We start from the raw sequence: 17,793 nt of genomic DNA, 5'->3' as shown, positions 1-17,793 counted from the left end.
GCCTCCCACCCTCCCTCTTGTACTTAGAAAAACCTAGTCCTGTGAACTGTGTTATCTGAACGAGTAACTCTTGCAGCACTTCGTATTCCTGCAGGCAAACCCCTCTTCCATACAGTCTGTCTTGAGACCTATGTCACCTCTGTGCCACAGAGCCAAAAAAGATGCAGAAGACTTAAACTAGTTAGCTGCTGCATTTAAAGGTACCAGAGCACCTCTACAGTGGCCTGGACTCCCCTGAGTGAGCACACACACTGTGGCAGCTGTAAGATGCACTGGGCTTGTCTCCTACGATGCTGAAGTTACTGCAGCAGGCTTTAACAGCCTGCCATTTCCAGGCCCACGTAGGCTTCACGGGATGCTCTGAGGGCAGCAGATGGGCAAAGCGTGAAATAAGGAACAGGAAGAGAAAACAGAATAACAAGCCAATATTCTCCTTCCAAGCTCCAGGCGTTTTTACACAGACATTAAGCTCAGAATATAAATATATGCCTTTACAGTAATGTGTCTTAGAGTACTCCCAGCCCATGTAGGTATAGATGTTTCTATGTTCCACCAGAACATTAACGTTTCCTGTCTCTTATCTCAATACAGTTTTTAATACCACCTAAGCGTACTTCCAGATAAGAGTTTTTCTAGGGGAGCACATTCAGTATATAGCAAGCACTTACATGTCACAAAACCATAAAAACTGGAGCTGAAGGGAAGTCTGACAAAAATAACAGGAATGTTATAGTCTGGACTATTCTGCAAAGCCCTAACCAACAAACAGACTGAAATTAATAGCAATAATCTGTGAAAAAAAAAAACGACACAGGATTAGCAGCCACAATGTAGGAAAGTTCTTGTACTTCATCTTCTGGTATTCTTGTTCAAGAAACAAACTACACACCACAAGGAGATGGAAACTTTGCATGGGTATTTACTATGGCATTTACAAGGGAACACCCTTTGTTTGAATTTTTTGGGCTAAAAATCCACTTTTTTTTTTAGCTATCCTCAGAACATTTCTTTTGCTCTCATGAAAAAAACCCTAGCAGATTTGCCTCAAGGCCAGATGAAGGAGCCAGATCTTAAGACTGTTGCAACAGGCTGCAGCTCTATGTAAAATCAGTAGAGCTGCACACACCTACACAGATGGAGATTTTGCCATTCCTCTATGCTTTACACTAATGAAAAGCTGCAGCTTAGTGCTTAATTGCATTGGGTTTTGTTTCAGATCTGTCAGGTCAAACTATAACTAAACAGCACGACTAAAATTAGACTATATGATTTAACTATATTATACACACTTCTGTAAAACTAATCTTTCTCATCTCCTCCACTCCCCAAAGATCCCTTCATTCTTCCCATTCTTGAGAAGGAAAACACTCCATATTTAAATTTCGGACTGTGGGGAAAAAAGTTCATGTCTTCAAACTACCTTCAGACATCAGTCTTACTAAAACATCTGCACTGGAAGTGTGAGCTGCTGGTCTGGCTTTGTTTTGCATGGTAACAAATTAAACCCTAGGGTTTTGGCCTGAAGAGGTTCCCATTTCTGTGCAGAGTTCTGTTTTCATCAAAACACCAACAAAACCAGGAGAAACCAATTTCCTGTTTGATGAAACTGATCTGTGTTGCTGCTTTCTCATTCTCAAGGGACCCACTCACACTCCACCATGCAGTCAGCACTGTTTCTGGGTGAGAAGGTTGGGCCATCTGCAGTAGATTTTGGACTGACAGAAGAAAACAAGGCTGCTTACAAGACAGAAGACCAAACTGCTCCCATCCCCTCTGACTGCTGAGTACCTGGCGAACAGATTAAGCTTATCATAAAATGTCTGCAACCTATTTGCTCTAATTACGCTCCAAGTTGAGTGGGCTTCTGCACCCTTTTCATCATGGTGTTTTTTCCAGCATACTCGTGCTGCTGCCCGCTGCCTTTGCTGGAGTTGTACCAGAGTCTGAAGTACTGGACCTCTGTGGCTGAAGAAACAGAGAATGTGCACAGCGGCAGGAAGCAAGGAGCATAGCTGCAGAGGACAGAGAGAGAGGGCTTCTTCCCTGGTCGTGATTGTGAAATGATCTGAGGAACCTGCCAGACAATTTTCCACAGAGTGCACAGAGAAGTCAGCTGGACAGGAGTGAACAGGAGAGGCAACAGAAAAGCCACTTCATCTCTTCTTGCTACTATCTTTCCTCTCTTATGATGGTGGTAGCCCAATGGACAGAAGGTAGTGAAAGGAACATAAGGAACACCTATATTGCCTTTTGGGTAAATATCCCTTGAAAGACTTTGTTTAGGTCAGAATCTGCAAACAAACTACTTATTTAGCTGTGGGTTATGACCTGATGAGCTTTGAGCACCTTTGCTTCTACATTTTCTTTTTCCTCTCAGCAAACTCAGGGCAATTAACAGATGACCATCTCTGAACACTTGAAAAATCATGCAAACTGCATTTTATACAAAATACTTGCTTCATATTGAAAGAGAAGTAAACAATATTGTTTAAAATGTTGAAAGGAACAGTACTTATTCTTACAGAGAATATGCTTTGCAATATTCTCTGGCCTGGGTAGAGTGAATATCACAGTGCAAGTCAAGACAAGGATTTTAAAATAAAATGAAAATAATTGTACACTCCATGCTCAATTGGAAACTGATTCTGAGAGCTAAGAGTCAAATTTGTTTGACGAAGTGACAAACACACCATGTACAATCCATCAAACTCCAAATGCAGAGACACAGTGACTGCCTGATTTTGTCATATTAAGAGCGCTATGCTCCAGTCTGGTTAAATGAATCAGCTTTGACAAGACTTTAGGAGCAACTTAATGATGCTAGGAATCCCGATACCTATTCATAACCCCACAGGCACTAAGGCTAAACCTTACAAGTTAATTGTAGCACAAATTATGTCCTGGGAATGACTTAAGTACTTAAAGGTGATGCTCTGGTGCTTGAAAGAGCAGCTAGGGACAAAACAGTTAATTAAAACAAGCTCTAAGATCTCTCTTCATTTCAACTAACACTCTTCTCTGTATACTGCCATCTTATTTTATCCCTGATGCACTCTTTAAAGAATTTTAATTTTTTGTTCTCTAAGACAAAAGCTGCTTAAATGCTAAGATGTCTGTTTCTAATTTGTGAGATTGGCACAAGTTCAGGAATAATATGTGTGCATGCGTGTCTATGAAAACATCCTGGATGTGTGTTTCTGAAAAGGCAGTGAAGGCAAGATGACACTATTTAATCCATAGGGGTAATTGAAGAACGTTGCAGTAAGAACCTTTTCATTAAGGGATTCAATGGACAGACAGTTATTCCAATAATGGCCTGGTATGATCCAAGTCCCAGTCCTGAAAATGATTCTCAAATCTGCAGGACCAGTCAGGCTTATCAAAGGCCTATGCTAAAATAGTATGAGCCTAAACTCTTTACAAATCTGTGACAACTGGCTGATTAATTTTTCAGGCAGTTAAGGAAGACATGTTCAGCACAAAGTTTTAAACTAGCACTTTGCCTGGGATTGCACAGCTCGAAAAGGATGTTTTCAAACTATGTAAAATCTCAACAAAGGTAAGACAGCCTGCTTTCTATCCTGTCTAGAGACTAAAGGCAAAGCCCAGACTTAACAGTAAAGGGTTTACAGTCATTTAACTAAAGGCTAAACCTATCTGGTGCTGTATTGAGCCTTCTTCATTGTGACGGGTGCCTGCAATGGTTATACTGTGGCCAAAGGACAGCTTGGGCGCTCCAGGGAAAGCCTAAACCTGATCGGCACAGAAAGCTGGAGACTATTTCTACGTCATGTCTATTTCTATTCAGAGCACGGTTTCTGCTCCTCTCAAGCCCTCCAGATGGTTGATTTTTCTCCTCTAATTGCACATATGAACTTTGGCTGGAGGCTTTATTTTCATGACATTCTGAGGTGACCAGGACAAGCCACTTCCAAGAAAAGGAAAAAAAGGGTAACTTGTGCATCACTTTCCAACTTTCCATCAAATTTATTTCAAAAATAGCTCTGTACTTAATACAAAGGAAAGAGTCTGTTTTGGCATAGAAACTTATTTCCTAAAGCCTCAGATGACACCTAGTTGGAAAGGATAAGACATTTCTCAATACTGCATACAGACGTAAAATTACACCTCTGCTTTTCTGGTCTGCACATGTCAAAATTGAATCTGGGTTTTCACCTTCACCCTACAACTTCATTTTTAAAGAATTTCCTCAGAAATGGAGCAGATATACACAGAAAACTTTTCTGATGGTGGTTTTTGGTTAGTTTTAGGGTGTTCTTCCTCTGCTACAGTTCAGCTTTAAAGGCAAAGGAAACAAGCTATATGGTGAAGAGTTAGAAAAATTCTATACCAGTGAAACATCATTATCCATATTAGCTATCATTTTACTTAAGATTTTTACTTTTGCATCAGAAGATGTATAGAAGTTAATACATAAGGCCTGGAGAAGAGAGAAAAATGAGTCACTCAGTTCCAAGGACTTGATCCAAAACTCATTAACACTACTGGAAATACTCTTATTCACTTCAACAGGCGTATCAAAAAATACTGATATGGTTAAAAAACACCAGTTGCTGCATGTGTCATTTGTTTAGGTGAAAAAACTTGTACCAGGCTCACCAAGAAAAGCTCCTTTTTCACAATTTTGCATGCAAAGCCATCAGTTAGATGTTAAAACCTTCACATTCTTGTGATGGCTTGGAAACTCACTGTCTGACTCTGGAGTTTGTTAAAGAGTTTTTCTGATGGACTGAATCTGGGCCAAAATTCCACTTTGTAAACAATGAGGTTCAATAATCTTAAAACAACAATCCTCCACCAAAACAAAGCAAAACCCCCAAGCAAGAAGAAACACCGTAAGAAACACTTCAGTAATTGATAAAACCTGTTATCTCCTCATACACACTGTGCCTTATGAACCTTTTTGGTATCACTCTTTGGGTACAAGGTCATAAGGCTTCAAGGAGTAAACTCAGCAAAAGGAGCTTGCACTGATAGAAATGCCCCATCTTCATAAAGCTGGTTGTACAGGTGGGAAACAAACTACTTTGGTGCCAGAAGCCACTTAAAATGCAAGCAAAACTACTGTAGTATCGTGCAAGCTAACGTTCCTCTCTGTCAAGAGTCATTCCTACCTAAAAAAACCCTCCTGACATGAAGAATTTACTGACATCATGCTTTTAAATTACCAAACTAAAGGATTTTATCTCTGTTGTGCGCTCCATTTTGAAAAATCTTACAGCATCCAGATCCTTTTTTACTCAGCCTTTGCTCTGCTTCCTCTAGCAACAAGCAGGAGAAACTCTACCTGAATTTCCAAAAGCAAAGCAGGAAATACTGGGCCTCAGGGTGACAAATTTTTGAGAAAGCAAATTTCAATGTAAAAAGTCTGGAAGAGCATGTCTGCGTGCTTCCAGATGTATTTATTTTCCACACAAAATATCTGTAAAAGCCATTTTCCTCAGGCTTTATGCAAACAATAATTGCAAATGTTTTTATATTGTTTTTTGAAGTCTTAAAAAGATTTTTTAAAGATAAAGATTTACTAAAATTCCATAGCCCTGCCTATAGCGCTTGCTTCTTGTATCCACCTTCCTCATTCGCTTGTCTTCCTGTACCCTCAGTGAAAAACCAGATCGATTTACATTTCTCTTGTACTTACCATCATGATATTATGATACCCTCACTAGAAAAAAACCACTCATTTACATTTCTTCTGTATTTAATCATCACGATGTTATGCTCAGATTGTTACCCATAAAAAGTCAAACAAGATTTATAAGAAAAAGAAAAAATACACAGAATGACAACAATGAATGTTTTTGCCAGTATTAATTAGGCATCAATTCACCGTTGCTTAGTCATGGGTATTTTGCATCCTTCCTCTTGGTTTAGATCCCTGCTTTCTTGTTTTCTCTTCTTCTTTCATGACAGCCAGTCATTTTAACACAGTATATTCACAATAGAACCTCTGTGTATCATCACAGACAAAAAGCCACTGAAGAGACGCTGTAACAGAAGGTGGCTCCACCTGGGAGAGGCATTTTTAAAAATGAATTAATTAGAAATAAATGAGTAAAGTTTCCAAAGGTATCTCGTCCACCAAAAGGGTTACAAAAAAGGGTTCATGATTAGAGAGCTGCTAAGCAAAAGAGGAGTGTCACTGACTGACAGGTGTTGTCCACAGAGCAAGGACCCTCTAATCAAACTTTCCTGTTGCTACAGTAGGTAAGTGCACACCCATGTCTCTCCAAGCTGCTCAGGCTTTGTAAGCATTAATTAATGCTTCATTAAGCATGTACGTCCCAACTCCCTTGCCCAGATCTAATCCAAGTTGTTCCAACTCATCTTGTTCAAAATTTTTATTTGCTTTCTTCTTCTTTGGCTATCGAGATCTGCAGGTTTATGTGGCACAAGATAACACACTAGCAGCCTTTTGACACTTTCCTTAATGGAGATGCTCCTTTTTCAATTCGCCAGTTTTCAATGGCTGCGGGTCTCAGGAGAAGCTGTCTTTTAGTGAGAGCTAGGGTAGAACTGAAAAGCATTTTTCTTATTTAGAAATTAAACCCACTAGAACTGAGGAGCATTTTTCTGATTTAGAAATTAAAAACAAAGAAGAGGAACCAAAATGAACTCTTGTCCACTTTTAAGATGCAGATTCAATTGATGAAAGCATAAAATGGCACTGCCTTGTGAGACAGCATGAAACTAGGTACTAAGAGCTTGATAATTTGCAGTTCTGTGAACTAATTCAAACCTTCAGATTCTACAGGCAAATTTAGCCTGACATTCTGCTGTGGCTGTAGACATTTTGTACACTCTCTTTTTCATACTCCCTTTCTTGCCGTCTTTTCCCTTCCTGTCTGTCAATTACTAGTGGAATCTCAGAGTGCTGGCTGGTGGTTCTCCTCCAGATACAAGAGAGGCACCCACTGAAGAGTACAGGGCATGTTATGATATGTGTTAGTAGCTCTGGATGCCTGGGGACTTGGAGGGATCTTGTAAACTTAGTGAAAATTTCCATGTACAGTATGGCAATTTCTAGATGGCTGGCAAAGCTTCATTAAGTCAGTAACTCCTATAGGGTAGCTAAAGAAACGCTTCCCAAGAAAGAATATTGAGAAAGGGTGACGCAGCTTCCAGGAGGGCAGAAGCTCCTATCAAAAGGAAGGACGCAGCATAAAAGAACAGATGTTTAGCTTTCTTTGACTAGGCCATTGGAATCGCCATTGGAACTAAAGTTCTTCCTGTCTGACTAAAAAGAACTGCGTAATACATATTAAACACAAAAATATTTTTTTTTCCTAACGAGAAGGCTATCCAACTCCTGAACATCAGGTTTTGGTTTGCATTCACAACAGGCACAATCCTGAAAATCCCACAGAAAAAAAATGCTCGGCTGAAAATTAGGTCTAAAATCCAAAAAACCACAAAATGCACATCTCCCCCGCCTTGCTGGACCTACATTTCCTCAAAGTTTAAAGTCTTTTCAGTGAATGTGTTCTGAATTAAAATTTGTAAAAAAAAAAAAAAGTCAAAGTTTTCACATGATTTCAGGTTTCATTGGAAAGGCTCTTTACAGATCTAATCCATGTGCTGTTTTGTAGGCAAAACTGTTGCCCTAGTGTCTTTGCAGATGGTAACTGATATGCTGCATACTCCTAAATCAAAGCCCAGGCAACCTATTCAATACTCATACATATGGTGAAATTCTACACTTCAATAATTATACCGAAGTAGTGGATCAAAAACAAACAAAAGAAGGAATAACTAGCATAGTCTACAAGTATTTCAGTTACTAGTTCTGCCCTGGAACTGCACATCATCTTCATGGATACCTTGTGCTGCAAAAAATGGGGTCCACATGCTAGATAAAAGAAACTACTGGTTGTCAGGCAACAGTTTCCTGACCTCCCCCAATAACTGTGGTTCTGCTTAGGAGGTAACTGATTAGAAGACCATGACAGGTGTCATCTTCTTGTTGCATCCTCCTGAATCTAAAAGCTCATCCAACCCAAGAGCCCATTTAAAAAAGTACTTTCTCTGGAGAGTCTTGATGAAAAAAAAAGTGTGAAAAGGCTGTGTTAAAGACATATTCCCTAACTTCCTAAGACAGAGAAGAAGATGCAAATGGAGATATGGACATTTGTTTTACTTTTCTGTGGAAGAAGCAGTTGACTTGAACACCCACCTTTTTATTGGTGGAACAGAAGCCCTAGTCTTAGATAGCGGAAATCACAGATTTATTTTTGCTGACTTCTGTATTTTTGTTTGGTTGTCTCTGGTTTGAAACTCAACATTTGTAATCAAGAAAGGAAGAAGAAAAAAAAAGTGAAGCATTATTGAAGAGGAGGTGTTTATGTGCTCTACAATACTTGGGACTGGTTATAATACTGCCTCTGTTCTTCCTCTTTCTCCCTTCTTTTGTCACAGTTGTCACGAATGTCTCTGGCTGCATGAGGCTGCTAGTGTGGGCCAAGAAGCTTTTGTTTGGTTTGCTTTTTAAAGTAGAGAACAGTCAGTCTGTTCTTCTTTCTGTGGCACATCATCAACAATATTACAAAGAACAGGAGGGGGACACTGAAGCCAATTTCTGCTCTTCAGCACAAAGCATGTGGCTGCTATTTTATTTTACAGAAGCTTTCTAGAGAGTGTTTTCAGGTAATTAGGAAAGAACTATACAATTTTTACATAGTTATTCTGATACCTCACTTTTAAAACCATAAAAAACAGTAAGGTGGTATAATGCATAAGCACAAGAGCATACAGAAAATAACCACAGAAAGCAGCTAAAATAGTAAAAGAACAGACACTTTGTAGAAGAATCATCTCCCATCTTAATGAAAACTTTTTTAAAAAAGCCTTAGTGTATTACGTAAATGTAGGCTAGTAGAGTACCTGCAAGTGTAACCAATCACAAACTAAAAGTAGTCCAATTAAAATATAAGTCCTGTCACTGTAAACTTGCCAAAAGTCCTCCTGCAATATTATACACTGAAGAAAAGTTAAGATGCATTCTTAAGATTCCTTATGCTTTACAAATCCACAGCCATGCTCAGCTGGGAAATGTTAAAAAAAAAAAAGGTTGGAATTATTTTCAGAATAAATGATTTCAAAATCTTCTGTTTTTCCTTTATAGAACACATGTTGCCTTTTGTCTCTGTCTGTCTTAAAGAAGAATACAATAGTTGAGCAGAGCAGAAGCATTTTAAAGAACAGGCTTGAGTTACTCAGGTCAAATTCTCCCTAAAATGTATGTGTATGCATCTTCAATTATCTTCACATATACGACAGATGGCTGCAATCACCAGCTTATTTGAAGTGTATCTAACACCAACCCCTTCAAAAACTTATTTTACAAGCACCTGATGATGATGTCAAAATGAAACTTTCCTCTAGAGCTGTGAAGTACCCATTTAAAGAAATCAGACTTTTATCATTTTTGGTGGCACTTAAAGGGTATGCTTACCCCATCAAAAGATCCTTTCATGTAGAAAGACTAAGTAAAAAATGATAGGCCCGCTATTTTTAGGAACAGATCAAAGCAATATTTAATGATACAAGCTATTGATAGAGGCAGAAATGCTGTGTTATTTTGTTCAATAGTTTACTAGGGCACTCGAGGTGGAGGAAATTGAATTGAATGACAAAAAAAAAATTAAGATGAAAATTTTATTTTTTCTGAAACAATTTAGAGTTACAATGGAAAATAAGCTAAATGGAATAGTGTATCTTTGTTTAGAGTTAGTTGAGCACACAAGGAAGCTGCACCCACTTACATAGAACAGGACTCTGACCCAATGTACCAGCGTTGACATTGATTCTAACTACATTCCTCTACTTAATATTACACTCAAAACCCAATGAATTTCTGCTTACCTACTTCTCTTAATACAGAACGAAGGAAAAATGCTCCAGAGGCACAAGGTGAATCACAAGGTGGTAACCCACAGGGAGCATAATACAACTGATCAACTTCCAACACAAATACTGGGGTATCTCAGTCACCAGTATCTTGCACTGGTGACAGACAACACCCCCCATCATGTGCTTATGTATAGTCTGGATCCATCCATGTATCATTATAATCCTCCTTGTGCAGGCATACAGCCATCAGAGTCTCTGTTAAACCTTCCCTTGAAGGAATTCTTTAGCTTCTAGTCACAAATCTGCCTGCGTCTATTCTCTGAACAGAACTACCAACTCCCACGAGTTATATCAAGATATTCTCTACGTGTAATGAAAATAACATTTAAAAAGGCAGCATGGCCCTCATCATAAACAGATATACAACCATGATCCATATATCAACCACTCTTAGTCCACATCTCATCAGGAAACATCTCATGAGAACTGTGATACACAGAATGTAAGTGAGAATATGAGAATCAATATAAATACTGCATTTTGTTTCTAGTTGAGAAATATTTGATTATAAGTGCTCCTTTTGTCCAGCTCACAAAACAAATATAGCACAGTTCAGATATGCTCCAACCATTTTGAAACTTTTTTCTTAGAAAAATCAATGAGGTTGGATAAAACCTGCATACCTTCTCTGACAATAAAGAAATGTAAATTGTTATTTTAACTGTAGACTTTGAATGCATACTAGTAAAAGGACTTGTCCAAAAAACAGTAACAACAACAATCTTAGCAGAATGTGATGACAAGTTTCTGTTTAGTGACTCAGATGCCTTCTTCCTCTTTAGTAACTGAAAGTCAACATGCAAGAATTAAAGAACATTTAATTGACTAAGTTTCAGCAGGGATTTATCCAAATATACAGCCCCTCTCTAAACAGGAAAGTTTATGAAAGTTCAAAAAGCAATCAGCAAAATTCATGAAGGAAAAATTTACTATGAGCATTTGAGTGCAAAATACATTACCTCAGACTTGGTAAACTCTAGTCACAAATTGCTGGTGAGCTGTGTTTTGGGGAAGTTTTACTGTGTCAGGACATTTGCCCTATTCTTACCTCTTTTCTGTGCATCTCTTTGGGCTGCTGCTGGAGACAAGGTACGAGGTGAGTCTGACTGCTAGACCTATTCTATGTCTTCAGCCAGAGAGAGTTTTACAACAGCCTCAAATGCACTCTGACCCAGGTTCATAGCCATAATCCCAAATACAGCTTTTTGCTCTCAACTAGATTAGCCATGTATTCGGGGCATATAGAGAAACCCAAGCACTGAAACATGAGACTCACCTGTGCATTCATGTTGTAGTCCTTTCCCATAGTATCCTTTTTCACAGATGCACTCAAACTGGCCAGTGTGAGTGCCGCATTTGCAGCTTGCCATGATGTCGCAGCAGTTTTCATTTGCCTCACAGAGATATGAACAGTGCGATATATCTTCTTGGATATAGCTGCCAGAGGGCAGGTCTGAAATAGTACCAATTTATTAACAAAAGAAATCCAAACAAAAGTCCCCCCACAACCTCACATTCTGTCACTAATGAAATGTTTCTTAGGCTCCAGTTCTAAGCAGCAGTGATGGCAGCATGAAGCAGAGCCTTGCTACACTCAATACATTAAAAAAAACACAACGGTGTTCTTATTCTTGAAAAAGAATCCATGACACAAAGATCCTCACATTTTCATTTGAAGCTGCATGACTGCCAAAATACAGTCTTGTTCCCAACAGAAGCCGCTGAGACAGCTTTTGCCAGCTTTGGTGGATGCCATCTTTAGCATCAGGAGAGCATTTGGTCACAACACGTATAACCAGTTGGTCATATTAACAAAAGAATACCTTTCCTTTGGCACATTCACGTAGACCAATTAAACCTTACCTGGAACAAACAGAATGGTGGCAAAACACACTACTTATGTAAAAGTAGCATGATTTTAAAAATTAAATGTAAGAAATAAATGCTAATGGCTAGTCTGATGCATGTTCTAAGCCTCAGTCAAGAAGCACTGGCTTACAAACGAAGGTCTAATCATGTGTTCTCACTTGTTAGTCTAAACTTTCTTTACTTTTCAAGAAGACATTTTTTCTAAGAATACAGTAGATTAAAAAAGGATAAAAGCACAATCCAAACTCTCTTTCCACCCCTTGCCCTTTCCAGTTTTACTGAATGTATAAGGTCATAAGCATCAATCATATTTACTCTTATACACAGTGATCTAAGTCAGTTCTGAGCAGGCTAGCTTTTGTTGCTGTATAAAATACCAACACATATTAACGCTAGTCCTAAAGTGTGTACTAGGTGTCTCTTTTGGACAACCACTGTTTGACTACAAGGTTCATCTATTCAAGCAAAAGTTACACTGAGCCAAGACCATAGTCTGTTCTTCGTGGGCAAAATAAAGAGTTGAATGGATCTAAGTATGTATATACCAAGGAGGAGAATTTGGCTCACATTTCGTTGATGATAAGTTAGTCAAACAAATAGTTTATCCTTTTACCTGAGGAATTAACACCTTTGCTAGAAAGTTAGAGGGGAAAGGGAAAAAAAAAAAGGAATCAACACTATATGAAATGTAGTTACAAGACAGTTATGGAGATCTTTCTATTCAGAACTCTCTGCTCTCTGTAGACTTCTGAGTTTAGTACATTAATACCTTCATGAAGAGCCCTGCGTGCCAGGGCTTCAAACTCGGTAAAACTGTGAAGAAGGTAACAGTGGTCTTCTTTCGGATAGGATGCCATGTCATTCAGTTCTCGGATATTCCCCTGCCATATCCCGAAAGTGAAGATCTCCACTCCGAATTCACGCAAGGATGCTGCAATGGGTCTTGGGTCTCCCCCATTGGAATATCCATCAGTAATGAGAAATATCACCTTTGTGGCATTTCCACGGGCATGCCGTAATATTTGCTGCAAGAGAAAATGAAATTGCATGCCTCAGCAAAGGGTTAGTAGCAGTTGATCTGTACACTACTTCCTCCATGATGTGGCTCCTTTTATTTGAATTATACATCTAGATTAAGTCCTTGCAAGACCTCTCACTATCATTAAGATCAACCATCTGCAAGTAGGGCCTGTGGTTAGACAAAGCCAAACACTGCGTCACACTTCAGATGGACACAGTCTGCACAATTACAGAAATCATGACACGATCTGCAATAAGACACTTTTCACACTGACCGATAAAGTCACCCATGTGTCAGACAGCAATGATCCTGACCAGTGCTTTAGCAACTACGTTCAGACTGCAGTTTGAATAGGTAATACAAACATTGAAAATCTAATGCAAGACCCATGGGACCAAAGTTCAGATGCTACTAACTGTCTCAGAATCATGGCAGTGATGTGGATGCATATCAGCTTCCAGCTTGGTCCATGTTGTTTTTATATTCAGCACATGAATGCAATTCGATTCCAAATATCTTTGACCATTCAGGTAAGTGAAAACTCACCAAACCCCACTATGAAAATGTGCTGCAAATGTGCTGCAAATGGTAGCACACCCGCTCTCATTATCATGGCTTTCAGTATGTAACTTATGGGCAAATCCTCTACAGTTTGTAAGGCGTAACTAAGAACAAAAAACATTTTATTAGGGATTATTTTGCTCAAAAAAATCTACAGACCTATTGGAAAAATTGTTACTCTTCTCCCAACAAGCATTTGGATTGTTGGTTATTTCAACCTCAGCATAGCATTCCTCATTTGTCCCTGACGAATAGTACTTTTCTCCCTTAGAACAGTCTGCCAAGACCACTTTAGCTTGTCCATCATGGCTTCAAAAACTGCCCGTAATCCCTTCTACCCTGCTTCCACCAACAGCTTTAAGGATCATTCTTTCTAATACTTCATACACAGCATTTGTGACAATACTCAGTAGTGCCTGAGTGAGGACATGCCCCACAGATTCCTGCCCATTTCATCCTTTCAGTGTGAAAGTGCACTAGTGCTATTTACATTTGTTCTTGGTCGACAGGCAGAGCACCTCGAAAATGCATTGTTAATGTGCTGTGGGCTAGAAACCACCCTATGGAGTTACCACTCTCAGAATTAGCCACAGTCTGTCAGATTGTGAGTAGATACGGGACCAGCACCAATATCCTCTTGGCGGCCAGGTGCTGTCTGCAGCCCTAAGGCAAGGGATGGCGAAGGTGTACTTTCTCCTTCCCCCGTGGACTTAAGTAGAAGGAATTAGATGCAGATTTTCAACTTGGTAACATGGAAATTACTAACATGTTCATTTCAATAATAGATTGTACCATGCTACAACAGACCACATTTGACAGACCTTCGATACTCCAAAAATCATGCCATTGTATGATGACTAGTAAATGTATTTAAGTCACCTTTAACAAACATGAATTCCAAAAACTGATTAACTGAGTTGAGAAGTTTTACTACAAAATCTTAAAGTAAGACTCAGAGAGTAAAATTGTCTCACTTTAAGCTCAATCAAAAGTTTACAAGTTAGGCCAGTCCAAAGAACCTGCAGAGATTTCATAACCTTTCTCAGTAACCCAGGCCATATTTCAGAACAATTTGATTTTGATTTGGCAATTCATTCATTTCAGGTAGATAATAAACAAAAATGAGCACGCATACCATAAATCAAAGCACAGACCATTGGCACCATGGTCTGAAAGACTGCCAAGCAATGTGTTGCTGTTGGGCTTCATTTTATTAATACTTGTATGCAAAACTCAAAGGGAGTGAAACCAAATTCTCTTGCAGACACAAATATCCTTCATAAACCAAACCTATTGTTCCTCATGTCATTTACACCATAAGTGGAAAACCAGACTGATGTGAAAAACCAGAATGAAGCGGAAAAATAGAATGAAAAGAATCAGGAAGATAAAGACAAGGCAAAAGACAATATGAAGACAAATAGTAGGAAAAAACCCAAATGCCTCATTTCAAAATGCATTCTGAAATGGATATTCTAAGACAAGTGGCATTGCAGGCAGAGAGGGTAGTGCTATTTATGATTAATGCATATATTTAACATATTTAGCATTAACTGTGCTATTTTAAAATTGAATGCAAGCAACTTAAACGTCTATCCAGCTTCTTAAGTATTCAGGATGAAATTTTCCACTCAGGATGTTTGTCTCAAGCTGTTTCAGTGAAACTGGCTTTTATTTCAAAAAACATGATGAGGAAAAACATATGTTCCATTCATACTTATTTGTTTTTTGCAACTGTAGCATCTCTGAGCTTTGCAGAAGGAACTTTCAATCTGCAAATCACATTTATAATAAAGGTGGGATAATAGGCCCCAAATATATGCAAGTTGTGGAACTTATGTAACTGAGAAAGAAACCACAACTTGCACAGACTTAAGAGACATAATGGAGATCGCCAGTGCAATTCTCTGAAGATCCCACCTGCAAGCAGCTCGCTCTAGCAGAGTACGATTTCAACTCACGATTATGTCATGACATGCATAGAAAGGGTAACAAAGCTCAATTTTGGCAGGACATGGCTTTGCAATTTCAGTAATATCCTTTCAGCAATGTTTCTTTCTGTGTGTAGCACAAAGCTGCACAAACTTTGCAGATGAAAGTAGTGGGCGGCATTACACATTGCCCTAGTTTTTCAGCAAGTGATACAATAGGTAGCAATCAAACCTCCGTATTTTCCCCCAATACAGGTACACATCTGCATGGCCAATGAACAAACTACCTTGAGCTCCAGTAGTCTAGCCAGGACAACATGGATCTCAGAAAGGACAATTTAATTCTGATTAGTAAATTAGTAGGGATCTCTGTTTTACAAAACTAGACTGCCACCAATGACTTCTGAAACTGCTGTGCAGAGTACACAAACCCTCCATGTCTTTCCAAGAAAGGTTCCCTGGCTGTTGGTGCCATGAACAATAGCTTACCAAGCCCTCTTAAAAAACATGGATCATCGATTAAAGTGAGTGGGAAGTGTCAGGAAAAGAACATTTTTTGAGGGGCAAATACCCCTTAGCTACACAAGCCTGAGATAAGGCAAGCAGCCAACAGAGCTTTTCCGTCCTCTGCATCTGAGAGGGCCACCTCCTCTTTGGGGCAGCACTTCTGTCACGCACAGACACATATTGAGCTAAGGGGTAAGCGAGCACGAAGTACTCTCTGTCAGGTACCTCTGTTCCTGGTGCCTGACAGACTCAAATACTCGGGCACCAGTGGATCTGAGTAGGGAAGCAGACAGATGAACACACAGGATTGCTACATATTGCCCGTAGAAATCAAAACAAAACAAAGCCACCGAACATCTTGGCCCTCATGTCTTGCAGCTGTAACTCTAGACACAGAATCCCTGCTGTATAACAGCAGAGGAAACGAACAAGGGAAAGAAAGACTCATTCAACATTTAAGGAGTGGGGGGGAAGAGATGTAAGTCTATTTTAAAATCATTTGTATATGTCTGGCCATCCAGTTAGTGTTTTGCTTCTTTCTGTGAAAGCACAGCGACATAATGGATAGGCCACCACCCAGAGCTGCTGACAGTCCAAGTGCCAGCCTGCATTGCTCTGCCTCTTCTCTCCGGTATTTGTGTGGCATTTCACATCATTTTTGTCTCCTTTAACCCTGTTTCACATTCCTCTGTTCTGAGACACCTCTCTCTTTCCCTCTCCAGAAAGCCCTTTTGAAAGCTATTTTTTTTTTCCCAACAGAAATTTCATGTATTTTAAAATGTTTGTTCACTTAACCCCTAAACTTGAAAGCACACACAGATGTGGTTCCATGTATTTAACCAGTCCCCATCAACTTCATGGACTGTGTTTATGTAAAGGTTATTGTTTTTTCATGACAAGTCTCTGCACTCTTTTCATAAATTGTCAGGTTCTTCAATAAATAAAGCTTAAAAGCCCACTAAACATTACTCGGAAGTTAAAAGGACCCTGAGAACCTGTTTCTTTGGTATGAATATCCACATCTGCTTCTGATTTTACCATCAAATGAAACTAAGCACCAGCCATAATTCAAAATAAGGTGCTGAATGACCTGTTTAATTGAGAACACAACCCATTTGGTCACTACTATAAATTAATTATAAGGGATAAGTACAAACAAAACAAGACAATTAATGCTTTCGATGATTGCAAAGACATGCATGGGGCCACTAGAAACACCTTGTATTTGACTGCTTCAGTACCTATTTTCTTGTCTACACTTCTTTCACAGGAGTGATAGATCAGTCAGTTTCAGCAATCCTTCCAGATCTTAAACAAAACATTCTTTTCACATTAGCAAGAAGTTATTACCATCTGTATTGTATTCAATCTCTGTTTAGTGTGTACAAATATCTGGCAGACTCACCATTTTCTTTGTGCCAATAACAATCCTTAAGAATTAAAAAATGAAGTCTTGTGCAACAGAAAAGCTGTCGTACAAAAGACTCCTCTAGAAATTTCCAAAATACTCCTCTAGAAATTCACTACTACAAGGCAAAATGAAATCCTACCTGTATGGTCACAAAAACAGCTAAACCTCTAACTTCTGTGTTTCTAATGTTGAATTTTTAATACAAAATCAGGGGATGCGTAGCCCCAAAACCAAAGACTTCTTCAGCCATTTGACAGCCGCAGCAATGACGTTGTCAAAGGTTCTTTGTTACTGGCTTGATTACGTGTTCTGCATTTAATAAACACGTGATCATGGGCCTAATTTCTGTCCTTACTCAGTGTTTTGCTTTTAAAGAAGGTTCTGGCCATACAGAATGGGCTATTAACATATCTGTCTAAAGGGAAACAAACTGAAATGGGTTAATCTGTCTCACTTTACAAACTAAACCTTAGATAACATCAGACAGCCACAGTATCCTTGCCAGGAGAAGCTTGCCTTAAAAGGTTTAAGTTGGAACCCAGCTTTCAAAATAACATTATCCA

General features: G+C 39.0%; 1 protein-coding gene across 2 annotated transcripts in view; it reads right to left on the bottom strand.

Moving 5' to 3' along the window:
* The window catches only part of SVEP1 (sushi, von Willebrand factor type A, EGF and pentraxin domain containing 1), a 132,599-nt gene that overhangs the window by 101,184 nt on the left and 13,622 nt on the right, over positions 1-17,793 (bottom strand). For both annotated transcript variants that reach the window (XM_074569193.1, XM_074569194.1), the window contains exons 2-3: positions 12,569-12,824; positions 11,207-11,383 (exon numbers count right to left, since the gene is read on the bottom strand). In XM_074569193.1, coding sequence (XP_074425294.1) covers positions 11,207-11,383; positions 12,569-12,824 — 433 coding nt within the window. The remainder of the gene's footprint in view (positions 1-11,206; positions 11,384-12,568; positions 12,825-17,793) is intronic.

The sequence above is a fragment of the Larus michahellis genome, chromosome Z, assembly GCF_964199755.1.
Source record: "Larus michahellis chromosome Z, bLarMic1.1, whole genome shotgun sequence".
Classification (NCBI taxonomy): Eukaryota; Metazoa; Chordata; class Aves; order Charadriiformes; family Laridae; genus Larus; species Larus michahellis.
This window is presented reverse-complemented; position numbering and strand designations above follow the sequence as displayed.